Below are 21,053 nucleotides of genomic sequence, written 5' to 3' on the forward strand. Positions count from 1 at the left end.
GTTTTCCAAGTTTTTATAGAACTCATGTAATTTATTTTTTACATGATTAATGTAAGTATTCACCAATGAAGCTGTCTGGGCCTGGGCTGTGTTTGTTTTGTGTTATACTGTATTTTTATGTCTGCTTGATAAATTGAACTCGTTATTATAGAATATCCCTCTTTATTCTAATATTGGTAATATTCTTCATTGTGAAATCTAGTTTGATATTAATACGCCCACTCTGGCTCCCTGGCTGGTTGGTTCGCTTGCTTTCTTCCTTTTTTCATGTTTGTAATTTAAATTTAATACTAAAGATTTTTAGTCCAGCTTTGATTTTATACTTGTATTTCTTTCCTCTTACATTGAAAATCTTAATCCCTAACATTATATACTTAACAATATGATTATTTACATTATCTTATAAAATAGAGACAGTAGATTCAAAATTCATAGTACCAGTATTACCACTGATGATTAGGTTACTGAATGAAGTTTTAGAAGTCTTAACTGTTTATTTGTTCTAAGACTATATATCACTAAGGATTAGAATCAAATACTGTGCTCTAGTCTTTTGACGGAGAAGGCAATGGCACCCCACTCCAGTACTCTTGCCTGGAAAATCCCATGGATGGAGGAGCCTCGTAGGCTGCAGTCCATGGGGTCGTGAAGAGTCGGACACGACTGAGCGACTTCCCTTTCACTTTTCACTTTCATGCATTGGAGAAGGAAATGGCAACCTACTCCAGTGTCCTTGCCTGGCGAATCCCAGGGATGGGGGAGCCTGGTGGGCTGCCGTCTATGGGGTTGCACAGAGTCAGACACGACTGAAGCGACTTAGCAGCAGCAGCAGCAGTAGCAGTCTTTTGAACTAATTCTAGTTCTCTCTTTAAGTTTATTTTCACTTTTGAAATATAAAAGTTTTCTATGTTTGCAAACTCAAAACTGTGTCAGATATATCTGAATAAGCCCCCATTCCCAAATTTTAGTCTTTTCAGTATTTTTACAAATACAAGCAAATAAATTTATGCACATATATTGATATAAATAAAAATATATTAATGTTTCCCATTCCATTCTTACACAAAGTATAGAGTTCTGTAACTTCTTTCTTTTTTTTTTTATCACTTCACTGCTTTTTGTATTTTTTACTTTACAATATTGTATTGGTTCTGCCACACATCAACATGAATCCGCCACAGGCGTACACGTATTCCCCATCCTGAACCCCCCTCCCGCTTCCCTTCCCGTACCATCCCTCCGAGTCTCCCCAGTGCTCCAGCCCCAAGCATCCTGTATCGAACCTGGACTGGCGATTCGTTTCTTATATGATATTATACATGTTTCAGTGTGAAAATTACTAGAGCTAATCAATGAATGTAGTAAAGTTGCAAGATATAAAATCAACACACAGAAATCCCTTGCATTCCTATACACTAATAATGAGAAAATAGAGAAATTAAGGAAACAATTCCATTCACCATTGCAATGAAAAGAATTAAATACTTAGGAATATATCTACCTAAAGAAACTAAAGACCTATATATAGAATGTAACTTCCTTCTTCACTTAAGAATATATACTGAAGATCTCTCCATAATCAGTGTAATTAGAGAATAGATATTTACTCCATTCTTTTGACAACTATGTAGAATTCCATTGTATAGATTTACCATAATTTATTCAGCTAGACCCTTGCTATTGGATATTTGGATTGTCATTACTCATTGATTCAGCTTTCCTTTAGTTAGTATTAGCGTGGTATATATTTTTCTGTTTTTTACTTTTATTTTTATCTTATATTTAAAAGAATTTCTTAAAGACAGAGTATAATCTTTTTGTCCCATCTGAAAATTTCTGCTTTTTAGTTGACATGTTTAGACCATTTACATATCTGTATAATGTGTCTGTTACTCTACCTTCATGTTTACTAATCTTTTCTTCTGCCATTTCTAACCTTCTATTAATCCCACTCAGTATTTTTCATATCAGAACTTATAGACATTCAGATTTTAATGTCTTCTGTGTTTCTACCAAACATATGAAATGTAGTTATAACTTTTTCCATGTCCTCGTCTACTAATTCTATCATCTGTGTTATTTCTGGATCTGCTACTATTGATTTGGCTTTTTTCCATCCTGGGTTGTATTTTCTTGATTTTTTTGTGTTTCTAGTTGTTTTCTGTTGCATGCTAGACATTGTGGAGTTGCTGGATGCTTTTGTATTCTTATGAATATACTTGAAGACTTAAATTATTTGGAAACAGTTTGATTCATTTATGGTTTGCATTTAAGCTTTGTTAGCTGGAACCAGAATGGCCTTTTAGCCTGTGGCTGATATTTTCCCACTACTGAGGCCAGCACCCATAAATTACCAGCTTCTTACCATGCCCATGGGATCTCTTGATAGTCATTTGTAGGCTTCAGGAATTGTCCCCTCTGTTCTTTTCTAACTGCCCTCCCCTGCTCACATGTATATGCTTATCAGCACATACAGTTTCCTCACAGGTATGTGCTTATCAGCACTCAGCTGAAGACTGCAGATGGGCAGGTGGTGTGGGTAATTTTGTAGCTCTCTGGTGATTTCTTTCACTCTATGCAGCTCTGTTTCCTCCAGTACTCTGTCCTGGGAACTCTAGTCACCTTGGCCTTCCCCAACTGACAGCCCCTCTCTTTCTTCTCAAGGAGACCATCTAGCAGTAGCCTGGGACAGTTAGAGGGCTCACCTTGTTTATTATCCCCTCAAGATTACTGTCTTGAACTTCTGGTAATTACACTTTTTTTTAAAGGTATTGAAGTGGGAGGATAAATGTGTTCCCTGTTAACTCCCTGTACTACTACATACATACTCTTGTATGTCAGTTCAGTTCAGTCACTCAGTCGTGTCTGACTCTGCGACGCCATGGACTGCAGCACGCCAGGCCTCCCTGTCCATCACCAACTCCCGGAGCCTACTCAAACTCATACCCTTTGAGTCGGTGATGCCATCCACCATCTCATCCTCTGTCATCCCCTTCTCTTCCTGCCTTCAATCTTTCCCAGCATTAGGGTCTTTTCCAATGAGTCAGTTCTTTGCATCAGGTGGCCAGAGTATTGGAGTTTCATCTTTAGCATCAGTCCTTCCAATGAATATTCAGGACTGATTTCCTTTAGGATGGACTGGTTGAATCTCCTTGCAGGTCCAAGTGACTCTCAAGAGTCTTCTCCAACACCGCAGTTCAAAAGCATCAAATCTTTGGTGCTCAGCTTTCTTTATAGTCCAACTCTCACATTCATAAATGACTACTAGAAAAACCATACCTTTGACTAGACAGACCTTTGTTGGCAAAGGAATGTCTCTGCTTTTTAATATGCTAAGTTGGTCATAGCTTTTCTTCCAAGGAGCAAGTGTATTTTAATTTCATGGCTGTAGTCATCATCTGCAGGGATTTTGGAGCCCCCAAAAATAAAGTCTCTTACTGTTTCCATTGTTTCCCCATCTATTTGCCATGAAGTGATGGGACTGAGTGCCATGATCTTAGTTTTCCGAATGTTGAGTTTTAAGCCAGCTTTTTTACTTTCTTCTTTCACTTTCATTAAGAGGCTCTTTAGTTCTTCTTTGCTTTCTGCCATAAGAGTGGTGTCATCTGCATATCTGAGGTTATTGATATTTCTCCTGGCAATCTTGATTCCAGCTTGTACTTCATCCAGCCCATCAGTTCGCATGAGGTACTCTGCATATAAGTTAAATAAGCAGAGTGACAATATACAGCCTTGACATACTCCTTTCCCTATTTGGAACCAGTCTGTTGTTCCATGTCCAGTTCTAACTGTTGCTTCTTGATCTGTGTACAGATTTTCCAGGAGGCAGTTCAGGTGGTCTTGTATTCCCATCACTTGAAGAATTTTCCAGAGTTTGTTGTGGTCCACACAGTCAAAGGCTTTGGCATAGTCAATAAAGCAGAGCAGAAGTTGATGTTTTTCTGAAACTCTCTTGCTTTTTCGATGATCCAAAGGATGTTGGCAATTTGATCTCTAGTTTCTCTGCCTTTTCTAAATCCAGCTTGAACATCTGGAAGTTCATGGTTCACGTACTGTTGAAGCATGGCTTGAATTTTGAGCATTACTTTACTAGCGTGTGAGATAAGTACAATTGTGTGGCAGTTTGAACATTCTCTGCCATTGCCTTTCTTTGGGATTGGAATGAAAACTGACTTTTTGCAGTCCTGTGGCAACTGCTGAGTTTTCCAAATTTGCTGACATATTGAGTGCAGCACTTTCACAGCATCATCTTTTAGGATCTGAAATAGCTCAACTGGAATTCCATCACCTGCACTAGCTTTGTTTGTAGTCATGCTTCCTAACACCCATTGACTTGACTTTGCATTCCAGAATGTCTGGCTCTAGGTTGGTGATCACACCATCATGATAATCTGGGTTGTGAAGATCTTTTTTGTATAGTTCTTATGTGTATTCTTGCCACCTCTTCTTAATATATGTAGAAGTTAATATTTGTCTTTTAGTTTAAAAAAAAATCCTAGGCAAAGAATCAAATCATTCTGTATTATAAACAAGTTTGGACTAAATTTATTTTCCTTTGTAATTTCTAGAAAATGTGTCATTATCTAATGCTTTATATGTCATATATAAATAAAATACAAGATAATTTGATGTAATAAGGTTATTTTAACATTAATTTTAACTCATGGTTTATGATGTGAAGTTGTTTGATTTACCAATTAGAAGTGTAGTTAATTAGGAAAATATTTCATAATATATGTAGCAAGTAAAATAATCTGTGTTTAATACTACTACTTGTTTGTCAGAAAACCTGATTTTTATACTTGTATTTTAAAATTATTTAAGAGTACTTCTGATGATTTTTATAGACTCATATTTTTGGGTTATGGGTGTTTTTTTGGTTTGTGAATATTCTTGTCGAAGTCTTTGTATACTGAAAAGCGTTTTTCTCATTGTTATCATACTTCATAAAATTATAGTGACTTTTTATAATTAAGATTTCTCATAATTAGTGTTTACATCAGATAAATTTGGTATTACGAAGAAAGTATGGGTTGCCCCAAAGTTTGTTCGGGTTTTTCCATATTATGTTACGGAAAAACCCGAACAAACTTTGTGGCCAAGCAAGTACAGTTTATTCCGGCACAGTGGGAATGTAGGAGGACTTTGAACTTTAGAAATGGAGTTAAGAAAGTAGAAGTTGAGTCTCAGCCTACTTCTTACAAGTTGTATTACCTCTTTAGCATTTTTTTGTTATTTTCTCACATAAATTTTTTAGCCTTACTTTCTTCTTTAAAATGACATGATTATACCTTTCTCAAAGACAGTTGTGAGAATTAGGTGCATTCTGTGCAAATAAATAGTAAACTGCAAATAATGTATAATAATCAGGTATCATTTTGAGACTTAGCCTAAGAATTATACATTTCAAACAGTATGTACAGTGGGAAAATTTGACTATACCCAAGCCTGACATTAATAACCAGAATTGTTGTCTTGACCTGTACTTTTCATCAGTTAGTTTCAGAAATTTTTTTAATTTGATTTTTGATACCCAATTTAATAGAAATGAGTCATATTATCATTTCTTTCTTTACTCGGCAGCATACCATTTGCACTTCACCCACATATATGATCTGTGGGTTGTAGAGAGAAATTAGAATGTCGTTCTTTAGCTCACATCTTTCAGCCAAGAATGCTTTTCACCAACACTCATGACTTTATTGTAGGCACTGGGAAATGTACACCCTTAGATGGTCAACTGAATTTGTGAACCTCAATAAAGAGAAAATTTGAGGAGCAGGTCATTAAGTCAGGTTCAGTGTTCTTTGTAAATACCAGTAACCATTATCCATGGAGTAGATGAGATGATCTTGGTTTTTATGGTCTAAATCATTTTCTGCAGAATGATGCAGGAGCTGTTACTGAGAGTCAGAATAAAAGGCTGCAGGACTGTATGTGGCTTGCTCTTTATTTATGAATCAGATTTTAAGTGGAAACCACAGTTGTTTCCTTGTTTCTCATTCATGCTTTAGCAGAGGATATGATGCTACAGATTTGACTTGGTTTGTAGTTTCTCCTTTAAGGTTCACACCCTTTTCTTTTCCTTTTTAGAAGCCACAGTCATTTTAATGTATTAGCAAACCACAGCATGTACCTTGTTGGATATGCTTTGTGTGCTAAATATTACTTGGTAGTCTCAGTACTAATTGTGGTGGTCTAGTCCTCTTTTGGAAGTATAGCGTAAGTAAATGAGTTCAGAGAGCTCAGCTCAGTGCTTTGTGATGACCTAGAGGGGTGGGGGTTGGAGGGGTGGTAGGTTCACGGGGGAGGGAATATATTTATACGTATAGCCGATTCATGTTGTTGTACAGCAGAAACTAACACAACATTGTAAAGCAATTATACTATCCAAAAAAACTAAAAAAAATAAGTGCATGCATACATATGTTTGGGATAAGTGGTATATAGGCATATAACTTTAGACATGTGAAAATCAATTTTAACCCTTTGACTTTATAACTTGTATTTAAAGATAATGTTTTATGTTATTTAACTTGAGTATAATAATGTTAATTTTCCCTTATTCTTCCTTAGTGTCAAGGCGTGCCATGGTTTGCCTCTCATAAATGGACAAAGCTGTGACCCTTATGCGACAGTTTCTCTAGTGGGCCCTTCCAGGTAATGTTTTTTGAATTAGTATTAGATTTTTAAGTTTAATAATTACAATATTAAGTTTCTAAGAGAACATATTAAATATCTATTTATGAAATAGACTAATGAATGCTTTTTGAAAGAAAAATCTTCAGTTCTGTTATACACTTGCAAATAGCCAACTCTTCTTTTATGAAGGAAAACAAGTGCCATTTCACATCTGCCAGATTCTTAGGCTATTGGGAGCAACCTCTTTTCTAGTATTTAAAATGTACTTTAAATCATGAACTTGACCTTCTTTCACCATCAGCCTTCTTATTTTCAAATGTCTTAGATTTTATTGCAGGTAGAATCCTGTTTTAAATGTTAGCTCAAAATAGCAAGGAAGTTTCAATATTTTTATCTAGAAAGCAAGTCAGGACTAAAAATACCTTTTCTGCTTGTGCCATCTGTGCTGTTCAGAGAGAATTCCAGAACATGGTGAAGCACACTGTATCATTGATTTAAATTACTTACTATAATTTATAGAAAATCTATTGCAATTTTTAGTATTTTCTATTTTATAATTTCATTATGGTTTCTTTCAGAGCCTGACTAGTTGAAATTTGTCTACAACTTGAAGGCTTAGAATCAAGAAACAAAGAGCATAATAGTGCCACACAGAAACATATATATACATACATAGACATGTACTGCTTCTTCCCAGCCCCAAGCTCACTATGTATCTTATTTTTAAGAAAATAACCAGTAAGTCACTTTGAAAAATGTATTTGTCCCTATGGTATGTAAAGCACCATGCCTCGTACTTACTGGCTTCTCAAGCAATAGTATCCTATTATTAGTATAGATGGTTTTAAATTTAAAAGCAGATACTCAGTCATATAACATTCATCCTGTCAAAGGAATTTAGTTCTCCATGTTTCAAGTGTTTAGTGGAATTGTTCTTGGTTTTTGTTCTTGTTTATAAGCAGTACTCAACAGATTCTTTAGTGTAAATGCTTAGTAATGTACAGATAGAAACTGTTTAGCATCCGAGTTTGTTTTAAAAAGTCACTATTGGTTTTGATACTGTGCTGTGGTTGTGAAGGATGTTACCGTTGGGGAGCTGGTGAAAGTCTCCATGGGACTTCCCTGTACATTTCTTTGCAACCTCCTCTGCATCTCTAATTATTTCAAAATAAAAAGTTTTTTTTTTTTTTAAAAAAAAGCCACATTGTAGCCAGAGTCCAAGAGGTAAACTGAGTTAAATGTGTTCCTGGGGTACTTTTCAACATAGAATAAGGTATTTGAATCTCATTGTCTTCCTTCTGCCATTTATTTTGAGTTGCTTATATAATAGAATGTGTTATTTAAAAAACCCTGAAGGAAACTTTGACAGTCAATCTAGTATAGCCATGGAATAATAAAATCTTGGCATTTATCACATATACAAAATTTGTGTCTTCTTTGAGTTTTTAGAGACACATCAGTTTTTTCCCTCAAGTACTATTTAAAGCTACTGTCTTCCCTGAGTCATCCTAACAGTTAAACAGAAAGAGGCCTGGCTCCCTGGTTGGAAATAGCATGTTTTATAATTGTGTACTGTTAAGTTCTACAAGGTAAAACTCTACCACATTGGAACAGGAATGACCAAAAGAAGACAAAAGTAAAGAAGAAAACGAGCAATCCGCAGTTTAATGAAATCTTTTATTTTGAGGTAACTTTTTGTTTTCTTTAAATGTTAATACAACTAAGCATTTTTTTTTTCTGAAAACTGTGGGTCCATGGTGTGACACTGTGGAGGCCCAGTGCATAAAACGAAGGCAGAGCTCTGATTAATTTGAGGAGGGGGAGGTCTAGGACCACACCCATTCTTCAGTCAGCCTTGGTATCACACCCGCCTTCACACAGAACCCCACCTTAGCCAGCCCCCCAGGACTCTTTGGCAGAATACTCCTTGAAAGCCATTAGTGAAATAAGTGCAATATCCACTTGTTAGGTCTGGATTCTAGTCCCAGTTGAGTTTGAACAGATCACTACATGAGAGACTCAAATTTCTTGTGAAAGGATAATTTTGTCAGAGAGAACAGTAGCATCCCAACCTAAGTCATAGAGTTTTTATGAGGTTCAAATGTGAAAATGCTTTCAGATTATAAAGTACGATATGATTAAGGCCTTGTTATTAACTTCTTTTTAGCTAAATCATTCTAAGGAGACATGCTTATTTTCATAGAGAACTTCAACTGCTTTGAAGTTGCCCCAAATACAGGGCTTTGAAGTTCCTTATTATGGAGTTGCTGCTGCTGCTGCTAAGTCGCGTCAGTCGTGTCTGACTCTGTGCGACCCCATAGACGGCAGCCCACAAGGCTCCGCCATCCATGGGATTTTCCAGGCAAGAATACTGGAGTGGGTTGCCATTTCCTTCTCCAATGCATGAAAGTGAAAAGTGAAAGTGAAGTCGCTCAGTCATGTCTGACTCTAGCGACCCCATAGACTGCAGCCCACCAGGCTCCTCTAACCATGGGATTTTCCAGGCAAAAGTACTGGAGTGGGGTGCCATTGCCTTCTCCGTACTATGGAGCATTGTTAAATAAATCCTTTTTCATATTAGAAAACTACAAGAAAAAACAAAAGTAAGCTCTATTCTAAAAGATTGTGTTCTGCCCATAAAATCGGTTGCAATTGAAATTAACATGTAGGAAAGATTTTTTTTTAAGTTACATTTTGTGCTTTTCCTTTTTTTTACATGGGTTTTTTTTTTTTTGTTTTTTTTTTGATATTTCGAAGTGAAGAGAGTGAGGGCATATCTAGCCATGCCTGATTACTGTGCTTTAATAAAGGAACACTGTTGAAGAAAGGCCAGAATTGAAGTAGGAAGAATTGTGGGGGTGGAAGTGAGGAAGAAAGAAAAAACAAAAGAAAATGTACCAGTGTGAGATTTTTCCATTTTCCAGCCAAGGACTTACTTAATTCAGTTGTTCCATATTTTAAAATGGCTACTACATCTAGCCTGAAAAAAATCCAAGAAGGGGCAAAATGTCCTTTGAAAGTCAAGACCTGACCTGTTTGGTATATGCAAGCATGCATATCAAGCCTCAAAACATTCATTCGAAGGGCCCTTTTGTTGAGTTTATTATAAAGATAAAAGTTCAGTCTCTGTTCTCTGGCTAGAGTAAGAGACCCAAGCATGCACACACATGCAGACATGCAGTAGTAGATGCTGGGGAGCTCTGCTGCCACTGAGTTAAGCCAGAGGAAAGAGTATTAGAGATGGAATATTTTGGACAAAGACATAGAAACAGAAAGTTATGTCCAAAGAGTAGCAAGTAGTGATTTGACTGAAAGGGAATAAAGGGAGTTAAGCTTAGAAAGATAAAGTAGGACCAACTAATGAAAGACCTTGAGAGCAGGTTGGAGTATTGGGCATTGAATATTGTTGAGCCCAGAGATAACAAGAGTAATGAAGTATTTTGAGAAGAATTAACCATGATCTGTGGGCCAGATGGCTACGAGAGAGAACAGAGATCAAGAGACTGTTGTAGTCTAGGTGTTTTTTTTAAAAAAGGAAAAAGCAAAAGAGGGGGAAGAGTCTGACTCAAGAAAGTAATATGGAAACAGGGCGGAAGAGAAAGATGAGAAACTACAAATGGCAAGATAACAAATTGGTTACAGAAGAAAAGATAAAAGGAGGAGTCAGATGTTGTCCTCATGATTTCAAATCTGGAAAAGTTAAGAAGGAAAACAAGTGGTTCAGTGTGGGGCATAATGAGCTTGAGCTCTGACATGTGAAATCCTCCCATAGTTCATGACTAAGATGGGTGATGACTGTAGATAAAGATTCAAGAATTGCTTACAGTGAGTCAAGAAAGCAAGCCAAGGGTGTAGAGGTATGCAAGAAAGGAGAGAAGTGAACCAGTTAAGTTCTGCCACATATTAAATATTTGACTTTGAATGTGTTTCTTAATGTCTGTACTTTAGCTTCCTCATTTTCAAGATGAGGATAATAAATCTAGCCCTGCCTGCCTCAGAGCAGTGTTCTGATGAACACAGAAGATAATGAATATGAAAGCACTTTGTTAACTGTACAGGCCTGTGTAGCTTAGAGCAAAATAAAATATAAAACCCTCGAGAAAACCCATATTTGTATGTTCTGAGGAAGAAGTAATGGCAGAGGTAGAAGCAAGGAGAGCAGAAGGTAGCCCGGATCATGCTGGGTAAACTCAGAGAAAAGAATATCTCTGGGAAAATGGAGGATGTTTGTATGGTCACTCGTTCAGATAAAGGGGTCACGGAAGGTGAGAACTCAGAATTTCATCATCAGACTTGATGATTAAGAGAGGGGTTTTAGGAGGGTGATCTATGAGGAAGCCAGATTATAAGGAGTTACTGTAGTGAGTGGGTAGTGAGGAAGCGGATGGGTAGCAGTTTTGAGATACTTGTCTGTGAAAGGAAAGAGATAGGAAGACCATAATTTAAAGGGAGAATTTTTCTTAGACTTGAATGAGGTGAACAGTATGGTCAAGAAAGCTGCAATTAAAATACATCGAATGCTGACTGCATGTTTACTGCATACCATGTGGGGGTGGAGCTGTCTCAGAAAAGAGGAGGATCATGTCACCCTCTGATTCAGAAAAGGATGAGAAAAGTCATCCAGTAAACAGGCTTCTATGGGAATGGACGTGTTCAGGTGGACAGTAGTTGAGGAAGTTCCTGCCAGTGGCCTTGATATTTTCAGTAAAAATGTGAGAAGGAAGTGTGAGGGTGGCATTGTTATCTTGAGAAATGTGGGAAAGTCTTCAAACAGTTCCTAGCTTATGCAGTTTCACTGAAATAGAACACTTTTACTCTGAGTCACCAACAGATACATATGAGCCAAAGAACCCAGTGTTCCTACATATTCAGTCGATAAGGAAGGGTATGGAGGTAAAGTTGATTTCGATGTTTTATTTACCACCTTATCTTTACCTCTCTCTGCTACTTCCATAGCTGTTTGTGTATTTAGATTTGGGGTCAGATATTACATGGGCATTTTCTTCTGTTTATAAAAAACACAAACACTTTAGGGATGGTTTTTTAAAGTTTGTGTAGGAAAAAGATATTAAAATTTTTTTACTAAAATGTTTTGTTTATAGGTGACGAGATCCAGTAGTTACACCAGAAAGTCCCAGTTCCAGGTAGAAGAGGAGGACATTGAAAAGCTGGAAATTAGGTATGTGAATTGGATTTTACAGAGTTTCTGTTTTCTGTGCCAAAAGAAAAATCCTAAATTTAACTGAAAAAGATGACTCAGGCTAACAGAATTCTCTTTAGCAAGTTCAGCAGTGAAACTTAGAGGAATGTGCATTTAAATTTAAATTATCTTCTAATTTAAATCCAAATTATCTTCTCAAAATCTGATTTCTTTGCAGAAGTAGTCAAAGTGTATCTATTTTTAAAAGACCTTATTTTTACCTATTTATATTTTTAGTTTTTCCCAAATATAATTGCTCCTTAAAATTTTAAATCATAACATAATGGATACAAAGAATATATAGAAAAGTAATTATATACTAGCCAATTTAGAAATAATTTTTTTATTCTTCTTAACATATCTGCTGTCTAACAGAAATTTCAGTGAGGTAAGAAGTCTTGTAAGATAACCCAACAGGTGCATGTGTTTGAAGTTTGTGCTATTTCCTAGGTCTTAAATATCTATGCTGTTTGGGAGGTGAAAGTTTTGTATATGCATGTATAGGTGTGGTGTTAACAGTGTGTTCATCTGAAGGGTGTATTAATCACATGTTTGGAATGATCAGGTAATGTATTTTTTTAAAATCACCTATCTTTACATATTAACTGGTTTTGAGAAAGAAACTGTAGTCTTGTGTTGGTTTCTTTTCTCAAATTCAAAAATGTAATTCTGTAGTCCTTATTTCTACAGGTTAAAATAAAACCTAGATTTTGGTACTAAGAAACTTAAGTACTTTCTTTTAAATTATTTAAGATAGTTAAATTCTGTGCTTTTAAGTAAAACTACGGTAGTATTCTGCTTTCTTAGTTTAGCTAGTGAGGTGTATGACGGTGCTAACATCTCTTATTTTAAAGCATGTGAAATTACTTGTCTGGTACTTTCACCATAAGCATCTTTGCCATAAGCACCTTTACTGTAAACATCTTTGCCACAGACATTTTCACCACATAACTAATTGGCTATAAGTCAACTTTGCTGTGAAAAATAAAATAACTGGTTGACAGTTTGATTTCAACTGGTTGAACTGCATTAGTGTTTCTTCTAGTTACCTATGTAATTGATAGCTTTATTGATCAGACAGGTGACAATGATTTGCCCCAGGAGCTGGTTTCTTATTTTGAAACACGCCACATTGGAGGAGAGTCTGAGGGCCTCAGAGGCGTAGAGATGAACCCACATTTCCCGTAGAACTTTGAAACATCTGTCAATAGACATGGGACACTGTGCCAAGAGGGAACAACAGTGTGGATGGCTTTCCCAACGCAGTACAAAGCTCAGAAGCAAGTAGTGTTTGGAAATGGACATCTCTTTTAACAAAGGATGAAATTTTAGCAAAACAGTGTAATGCCAGATGAGGAGACCAATCAATAAGCAAAAACGAAAGCAATGTGTAAAATACTGTGAACAAAAGACTTAGAAGACAAGTGTTTAGGTACAGCCCACAAAATAAAATCAGTTATTTGTGAATTATTGCCATGAATTTATACATATTTTGAATGTATTAAAATTTTGTATTTTCCAATGAAGTCTTTGTAATTTTATTTTTTATGTTTGTGTCTTTTTTAATGTCTCTCTTTTATTTATTTATTTTATCTTTTTATGACAGAATTGCCTTATAACCAGTTAGTTATGTGGTGAAAATGTTTGTGGCAAAAATGCTTGAGGGAAAGATGTGGCAAAGGTGCTTATGGCAAAAGTACTCAGAACCTTAAATTAATGCTATAATACAAATTGTAGTAGTTTGAAGCTATTTAGTCATGTTTGTTCTCTTACACATTGTTTGCAAAAAAAATCAAGCCAATTTTAAAATTTTCAGGATCGACTTGTGGAACAATGGAAACCTGGTCCAAGATGTTTTCCTCGGTGAAATTAAGGTTCCTGTGAACGTATTAAGAAATGATGCCTCTCATCAAGCCTGGTAAGAAGACAGATACTGTAGTGAACTACACAGTAGGTCAACCCCTTTCATGCACTGTCTGTGCAAAAAAATGGTTCTTTTAAGCATATTTTAAGTTTTGAATGGATAAGCCCAAAGTCATTAACACTGATGTGGCCATTAATTTATTGTTGCAGAAATACAAGTACAGTTATTTTTGTTTTATGACTTGCCCTCTGGTACTGAGATAAAAGAACTGAATTGTCTAGAATATTTTCCTGTTCAAAAACTAAATCTTAACTCTGAAGAAAAAATGTAGAACATTTCAAAGATTACATGAGAGTTGCTCTTGTGAGAGAAAGTTTGATCACAGATCAACATCTGTAGTTCAAAAACTTTATTAACAGGCATGGGAATTGTGAATGTTTGAAAGCAAAGGGTTTATTGTAGAGATTCAGCTGTTATGGAATCTCACCAGTAATTTTTCTTCCACAAACCCTATTGAAATGTACTGTGAATGGCTCTGGTGTTATTTTCTTAATGTCTGGGATCTAGATGTTGAGCTCATTCAGTTAATGAGCTTTTCAGGGGTTCTGGTGGCTCAGTATTGGCTACAGTATTAAACCTTTTCTTGACTTCTTATAACGACATTAAATTCATGTTAATGTTCAGACATTAAACTGATGTTAGTTTCCTTAGCAAAATCAGTGTGAAACTATTGCTTTTTTCCCTCTCTACAGCACATAAAAGCAGTTATGTCCACTCCCCTCCAGTAGGTTGCCCAGTAGCCCTCATGCTAAACTTGGGTTTCAACTGAGTATAAAACAACATGCCTTTCTCATTTGCCTTGTAAGGCCCCCTTTTAGTGCTCAGCTTCAGTTGCCTGGAAGAGGACTTGAAACCAAGTGTTCCAATGTTTCTTACTGTGGGCAGCAGTCTCATTTGTCTGCAGGATCCTGCCTCTCCTGAGTGCCTGCCATCAGGCATTCTTCACCTTGGTCTGTGTAGTCTCAAAATTTTTATTTTATTTTTTTACCTTTTGCTAATGCAGATCTAAGATCAGTCTTTATGGTGGCATTTTATATGCTGTAACTTCCAAAACATGTCCATAGATGGGGCAGCGGGGGAGGGAGGAAACTTGGTCATTTTTTTTATTAACATTTGAGGCTTGTCATTCCCTCCTGCCGAACTTCTACCATCTTATATAAAGTTAGCATACATTTTTTAAATGAAAATTTCTGAACTCAGTTCATTGCCTTTAAAGTGATACGCCATGCGTGCCAAGTCACTTCATTCGTGTCTGACTCTGTGCAACCCTGTGGACTGTAGCCCACCAGGCTCTTCTGTCCATGGGATTCTCCAGGCAAAAATACTAGAGTGGGTTCCCATGCCCTCCTCCAAGGGATCTCCTGACCTAGGGATCCTGTGGCTCCTGCATTGCAGACTTACCACTGAGCCACCGGGGAAGTCCATAGCATGCTACTTGGTACAAAATAACACGTAAGTTGTTGTGCCTCCCAAGGCTCCTCCAAGTGAACTTGAAATGTGCCATTATAGCCTGTATTTTAAATAAGATGTCTCCAAACAGGCCCTCCAAATTTGGCAACAGTTTGTCGAACTACCAAGTCAGGATGTATGAGCACTAACAGAAATTAATTTTATTCCTGTAGATTTATTTTTGGCCAGTAATATGTTAAAGGTAACATGCCAGAAGTATGTGTTAAAATTTATGCAGCATGAAATAGAAACATCCTGCTCATTCATTTACACTTCCCTATACGTGAGGAAATATAAAAATGTGAATGCAATTTCCTTTTAAGTCAGATTAAAACACATTCTCCTTTGTCAGTTGTAGAACTGCAGCGTCCCCTTGTGGGGTTGTTAATAACTAAATGAAAACTCAAGAAAAGCTTTACCTTCAGGATTTCAAGTGTCTTTTTTCTAATCTTAATAGTAGGAAAGAGAATAATTATCAGTAATATAATTCTGTTGTTTGAGAAGTATTTGTTTGCTTTCCCTTTGCACATTATTTCTATTTAGCATTTACTATTAGAGTCTTTTCCTGAAAACTGATTTTTTTTTTCAAAAAATATTTATTATTTTTATCTATTTGGCTGTGCTGGATCTTGCTTGTGGCATGTGGAATCTAGTTCTCTGACCAAGTATGGAACCCAGGTCCCTTGCATTGGGAACATGGAGTCTTAGCCACTGGACCACCAGGGATGTCCCCTGAAAACTGATCTTTTGTGGTTTCAATTTTGTTCTCAAATTATGACATGATTCAGTTACTTTCCCTTTCCTTTGTTAACTAGTCAGTTCCTTAGTGATAGTGTGTATTCTTTATTCTGAAACTTCTGTTAAAGTGTTAGGATTAGCTCCTTAGTGTCCTATTAGCTAGTTTTAACTTCCACATATGTAAACAACAGAACTCATTCACATGGTTCACAGTTCAGAAGATAAAAGTCTTACCTCCTGCCCCTGTCCCGCAGCTAACCTCTTCCGAGGCAGCCCCTGTTTTGAGTTCCTGGAAATATTTTATGTAAATACAGGCAAATATGGATATGTCTATCTTTCCTCTTCTTTACATGAATGGACACATATTGTACCATGTTCTATACCTTTTTTTCAGTTAGCAATTTAGTAGAACTTCATTAAGTATTTGTCGACTTTTTATAGTGGTTAAGAGTATGGACTCTAGAATCAGACTACTGTGGTTCAAATCCCATCTGTCATTAACTACCTGGGTGATCCCTGACAAGGTATTCCACCTGAATGCCTTTATTTTCTTTGGCTATGGAATGGGGTTGGTACACTCAATACCTGCCTCCCAACATTAGAGGATGAATTGGTTTCACGTAAAATAAGTGCTGTGACCATGGGTATCTCTCACACTCATTATAGTTACTGCTGCTGTCATCACCATTATTCTGCATCAGTACATACAGAATTTCTTCATCTTTTTTTTTTTCCCCTTTGGTACCAGTATTCCATTGGTGTGGAATGGTATAAATGAAGAGAACCTTAGTGCTAATATAGTTCTGTCTTATTTTACCAGTAACCTGGTGTCAGAGAACTTATTTTTTTTTTTAATTTTTATTTTTACTTTATTTTACTTTACAATACTGTATTGGTTTTGCCATACATTGACATGAATCCGCCACGGGTATACATGAGTTGCCAATCCTGAACCCTCCTCCCACCTCCCACCCCATATCATCTCTCTGGATCATCCCCATGCACCAGCCCCAAGCGTCCTGTATCCTGTATCGAACACAGACTGGCAGTTCATTTCTTACATGATAGTATACATGTTTCAGTGCCATTCTCCCAAATCATCCCACCCTCTCCCTCTCCCTCAGAGTCCAAAAGTCCGTTCTATACATCTGTGTCTCTTTTGCTGTCTCACATACAGGGTTATCGTTGCCATCTTTCTAAATTCCATATATATGTGTTAGTATACTGTATTGGTGTTTTTCTTTCTGGCTTACTTCACTCTGTATAATCGGCTCCAGTTTTATCCATCTCATTAGAACTGATTCAAATGTGTTCTTTTTAATGGCTGAGTAATACTCCATTGTGTATATATGTACCACAGCTTTCTTATCCATTCATCTGCTGATGGACATCTAGGTTGTTTCCATGTCCTGGCTATTATAAACAGTGCTGCAGTGAACATTGGGGTACATGTGTCTCTTTCAATTCTGGTTTCCTCGGTGTGTATGCCCAGCAGTGGGGTTGCTGGGTTATATGGCAGTTCTATTTGCAATTTTTTAAGGAATCTCCACACTATTCTCCATAGTGGCTGTACTAGTTTGCATTCCCACCAACAGTGTAAGAGGGTTCCCTTTTCTCCACACACTCTCGAGCATTTATTGCTTGCAGACTTTTGGACCACAGCCGTTCTGACTGGTGTGAAATGGTACCTCATTGTGGTTTTGATTTGCATTTTGTCAGAGAACTTAATATGTGCGAAACCTTTGTGTGATTATACATACTGGTACAATCATTTCCTCCTAGATGATCCAAAATGAACATTAAGAAAATTGATGCAAAGATCTTTTCATGTTATAATTTTTTAATTTTGAAAGTAAAATTCAAATAGAAATATAGCACATGGTTGGAGGTCTTTTTTTCAACATAAGCACTTTATACAAACTTAAAACTGGATTAATATTTACTTAAGATGAATTGGTTTTCTAGGTTGCTAGTTTTGCCACCTGTCTTTGGTAAAAATCCATTGATAGTGATTATCTTTCTGGAACCAGAAGTGACATTCGCGTATTGGAAAAGCTGCCTCTGAACAGTTATTTTCCAGCTTAGGCAGCATTATTCACAAATAATGGTAGTCTTTGTCTACATACCTCAATTTTAATTATACAGACCTTGTTAAAACTTTCAAAGGCTGACTTTTTTTCTTTTAAAAGGCTGACTCTTGAGATCATTAGAATTGCTTTTATGCCTAACTATAAATTGAAAAAAAAAAAAAGTGAGCAACTGAGTGCCCTTTTCAGTTAATAACTTCTTTTTTAATTCCTGTCCCTTATTCTTTCAAACTGAAACAGCTCATTTAAAAACTAAAGAAAAATATACTTGAGATTTTTTTTGTATCCCTAGACCTTAGACACACCAAATACCCTCGATGTAACAAATCTTGAGGTTTTTCTCTTTAATTCATACAAGATTGATTAATTCACAAGGGATCCTTCAGATGGTTGAAATTGAGCTTTTTGTAACAATATTTTAAAACAACTAACCACATTTATATAATTATATAAATAACTTTTCATCTTTAGTTATTTAATATATTTTAAGTGGTAACAGTTATATGTATTTAAATGTTTTATAAATCACATTTACTGTGTGCAAAGCACTATTCTAAGTGCTCTACTTATATAACCTCCTTAGGGTTTTTATAAGGATTAATCATTTAGATACTATTTTTACTCCTTATGTAACAGATAAGGAAACAAGCACAGAGAGATTGAGCAGTTTGCCCAAGGTTGCAGAGCTGGAATTTGAACCAAATTCTTTTGACTCCAAAGTTTGTGCTCTTAACCAGTGTGCTATAAGTTAGTACTTTTCACCTAAATGCTTTTGAATATGTTTAAGAGTCAAAAATATTCTGTTTTAAGTTGCCAGCAAATATTTAAGTGTCCCTTTTAATATTATTAAAAAATAAATCGAGTGAGTGATCCCTTCTCATTAAAAAATTAAAAAAAAGATCTTTTCAAGGAATGGGTAGGACAATTTTGTAATTCTGTTTTTTGTTCTAGTAGACATGGATGAAATACTTTGTCCATAGAAATTTCCCATTCCTGCCAAAGAAACCCAAGGAGACAAGTTTAAAAAGAGTGTCCGGAGAGAGCCCTTCTGGAGTTCCCGAGCACCCTAAAACAGTGTATACATAAAAATCAATAACTGTCATATCACTGCCTGAATCCCTCTGCAAAGAAAGTTCCATGTTAGGACTATAGACCTATTTTGCGGATATTTTGTAGTTTTATGAGAATACCAGAAGGATAAGGTATTCCTTCCCCCAGCAATTTGGAGATAAGGGAATAATACACTCTGAGGATAATTTCTATAGAACAAACCAAAATAGAGTCTGTAAACCTGATTAGAGTGTGAGGATACTGTTTAGGGTGGGTAGGTGCAGTCCCTGGGAGGCAGAAGCAGGTTGTAACTGTAATACAGTTCAGTTCAGTCACTCAGTCGTGTCCGACACTTTGCGACCCCATGAATCGCAGCACGCCAGGCTTCCCTGTCCATCACCAGCTCCCAGAGTCCACTCAGAGCTGCGTGCATCGAGTCAGTGATGCCCTCCAGCCATCTCATCCTCGGTCATCCCCTTCTCCTCCTGCCCCCAATCCCTCCCAGCATCAAAGTCTTCTCCAATGAGTCAACTCTTTGCATGAGGTGGCCAAAGTACTAGAGTTTCAGCTTTAGCATCATTCCTTCCAAAGAAACCCCGGGTTGATCTCCTTCAGAATGGACTGGTTGGATCTCCTTGCAGTCCAAGGGACTCTCAAGAGTCTTCTCCAACACCACAGTTCAAAAGCATCAGTTCTTTGGCGCTCAGCTTTCTTCACAGTCCAGCTCTCATATCCATACGTGACCACTGGAAAAACCATAGCCTTGACTAGATGGACCTTTGTTGGCAAAGTAATGTCTCTGCTTTTCAATATGCTGTCTAGGTTGGTCGTAACTTTCCTTCCAAGGAGTCTTAATTTCATGGCTGCAGTCACCATCTGCAGTGATTGTGGAGCCCAACAAAATAAAGTCTGACACTGTTCCCACTGTTTCCCCATCTATTTCCCATGAAGTGATGGGACCAGATGCCATGATCTTCATTTCCTGAATGTTGAGCTTTAAGCCAACTTTTTCACTCTCCTCTCTTCCTTTCATCAAGAGGCTTTTTAGCTCCTCTTCACTTTCTGCCATAAGGGTGGTGTCATCTGCACATCTGAGGTTATTGATATTTCTCCCGGCAATCTTGGTTCCAGCTTGTGCTTCTTCCAGCCCACCGTTTCTTATGATGTACTCTGCATAGAAGTTAAATAAGCAGGGTGACAATATACAGCCTTGATGTACTCCTTTTCCTATTTGGAACCGGTCTGTTCCATGTCCAGTTCTAAATGTTGCTTCCTGACCTGCATATAGGTTTCTCAAGAGGCAGGTCAGGTGGTCTGGTATTTTCCACAGTTTATTGTGATCCACACATGATTCCATAAATCTCTGTGTTATGTCCCTATACTCACCACAGCACACCTTCTGATAGATAATTTGGCTTTCCAAATAGCTTGCCAGTAGGTAAAAAATGTATTGACCAAAGATAAAAAACTATAAGTTAACAGGTAAAAAATATATTAGTTGAAGTGAGAGATTTAGATGAAACACTGTGGAAAATGGTGATAATAGTTAAGCCAGGTGATAAATGCATGGGTTTGATGGTGAGGGTGTTGCTTGTTAATAGTATCACTCTTCTCCCTACTTTTGTGAATTAACATTTCCAAAATATGTCAGTCACAAAAAGGTACAGGTAGCTTTGCCACTCGAATGTGGTACAGTCTTACTTACAGTCTTCCCTCTGTATTCATGGGGGACTAGTTCCAGCAATTGTGTAGTTCAAACCGATGTTGTTTGCTTGTCAGCAGTATTTCTTTCCATAAATTTAGTAATTGGCCTTCTATTTTAAATATATTAGTCCCTGCTCCATCATGGCGATTCAGATTCACTTCTAGGTTTCCTGGGTATCTGAATTTGCAGAGCTGCAGAACATACTACACTGCACTGTGCACATACACGCTACACTGTGCACATGCACGCTACACTGTG

General features: G+C 36.9%; 1 protein-coding gene across 2 annotated transcripts in view; it reads left to right on the forward strand.

Annotated features, from left to right (window-relative positions):
- RASA2 (RAS p21 protein activator 2) overlaps positions 1-21,053 on the forward strand; it is a 121,389-nt gene that overhangs the window by 64,546 nt on the left and 35,790 nt on the right. For both annotated transcript variants that reach the window (XM_040233936.1, XM_040233937.1), the window contains exons 6-9: positions 6,577-6,660; positions 8,257-8,329; positions 11,745-11,821; positions 13,659-13,760. In XM_040233936.1, coding sequence (XP_040089870.1) covers positions 6,577-6,660; positions 8,257-8,329; positions 11,745-11,821; positions 13,659-13,760 — 336 coding nt within the window. The remainder of the gene's footprint in view (positions 1-6,576; positions 6,661-8,256; positions 8,330-11,744; positions 11,822-13,658; positions 13,761-21,053) is intronic.

Source organism: Oryx dammah, unplaced genomic scaffold (assembly GCF_014754425.2).
Source record: "Oryx dammah isolate SB20612 unplaced genomic scaffold, SCBI_Odam_1.1 HiC_scaffold_2, whole genome shotgun sequence".
NCBI lineage: Eukaryota > Metazoa > Chordata > Mammalia > Artiodactyla > Bovidae > Oryx > Oryx dammah.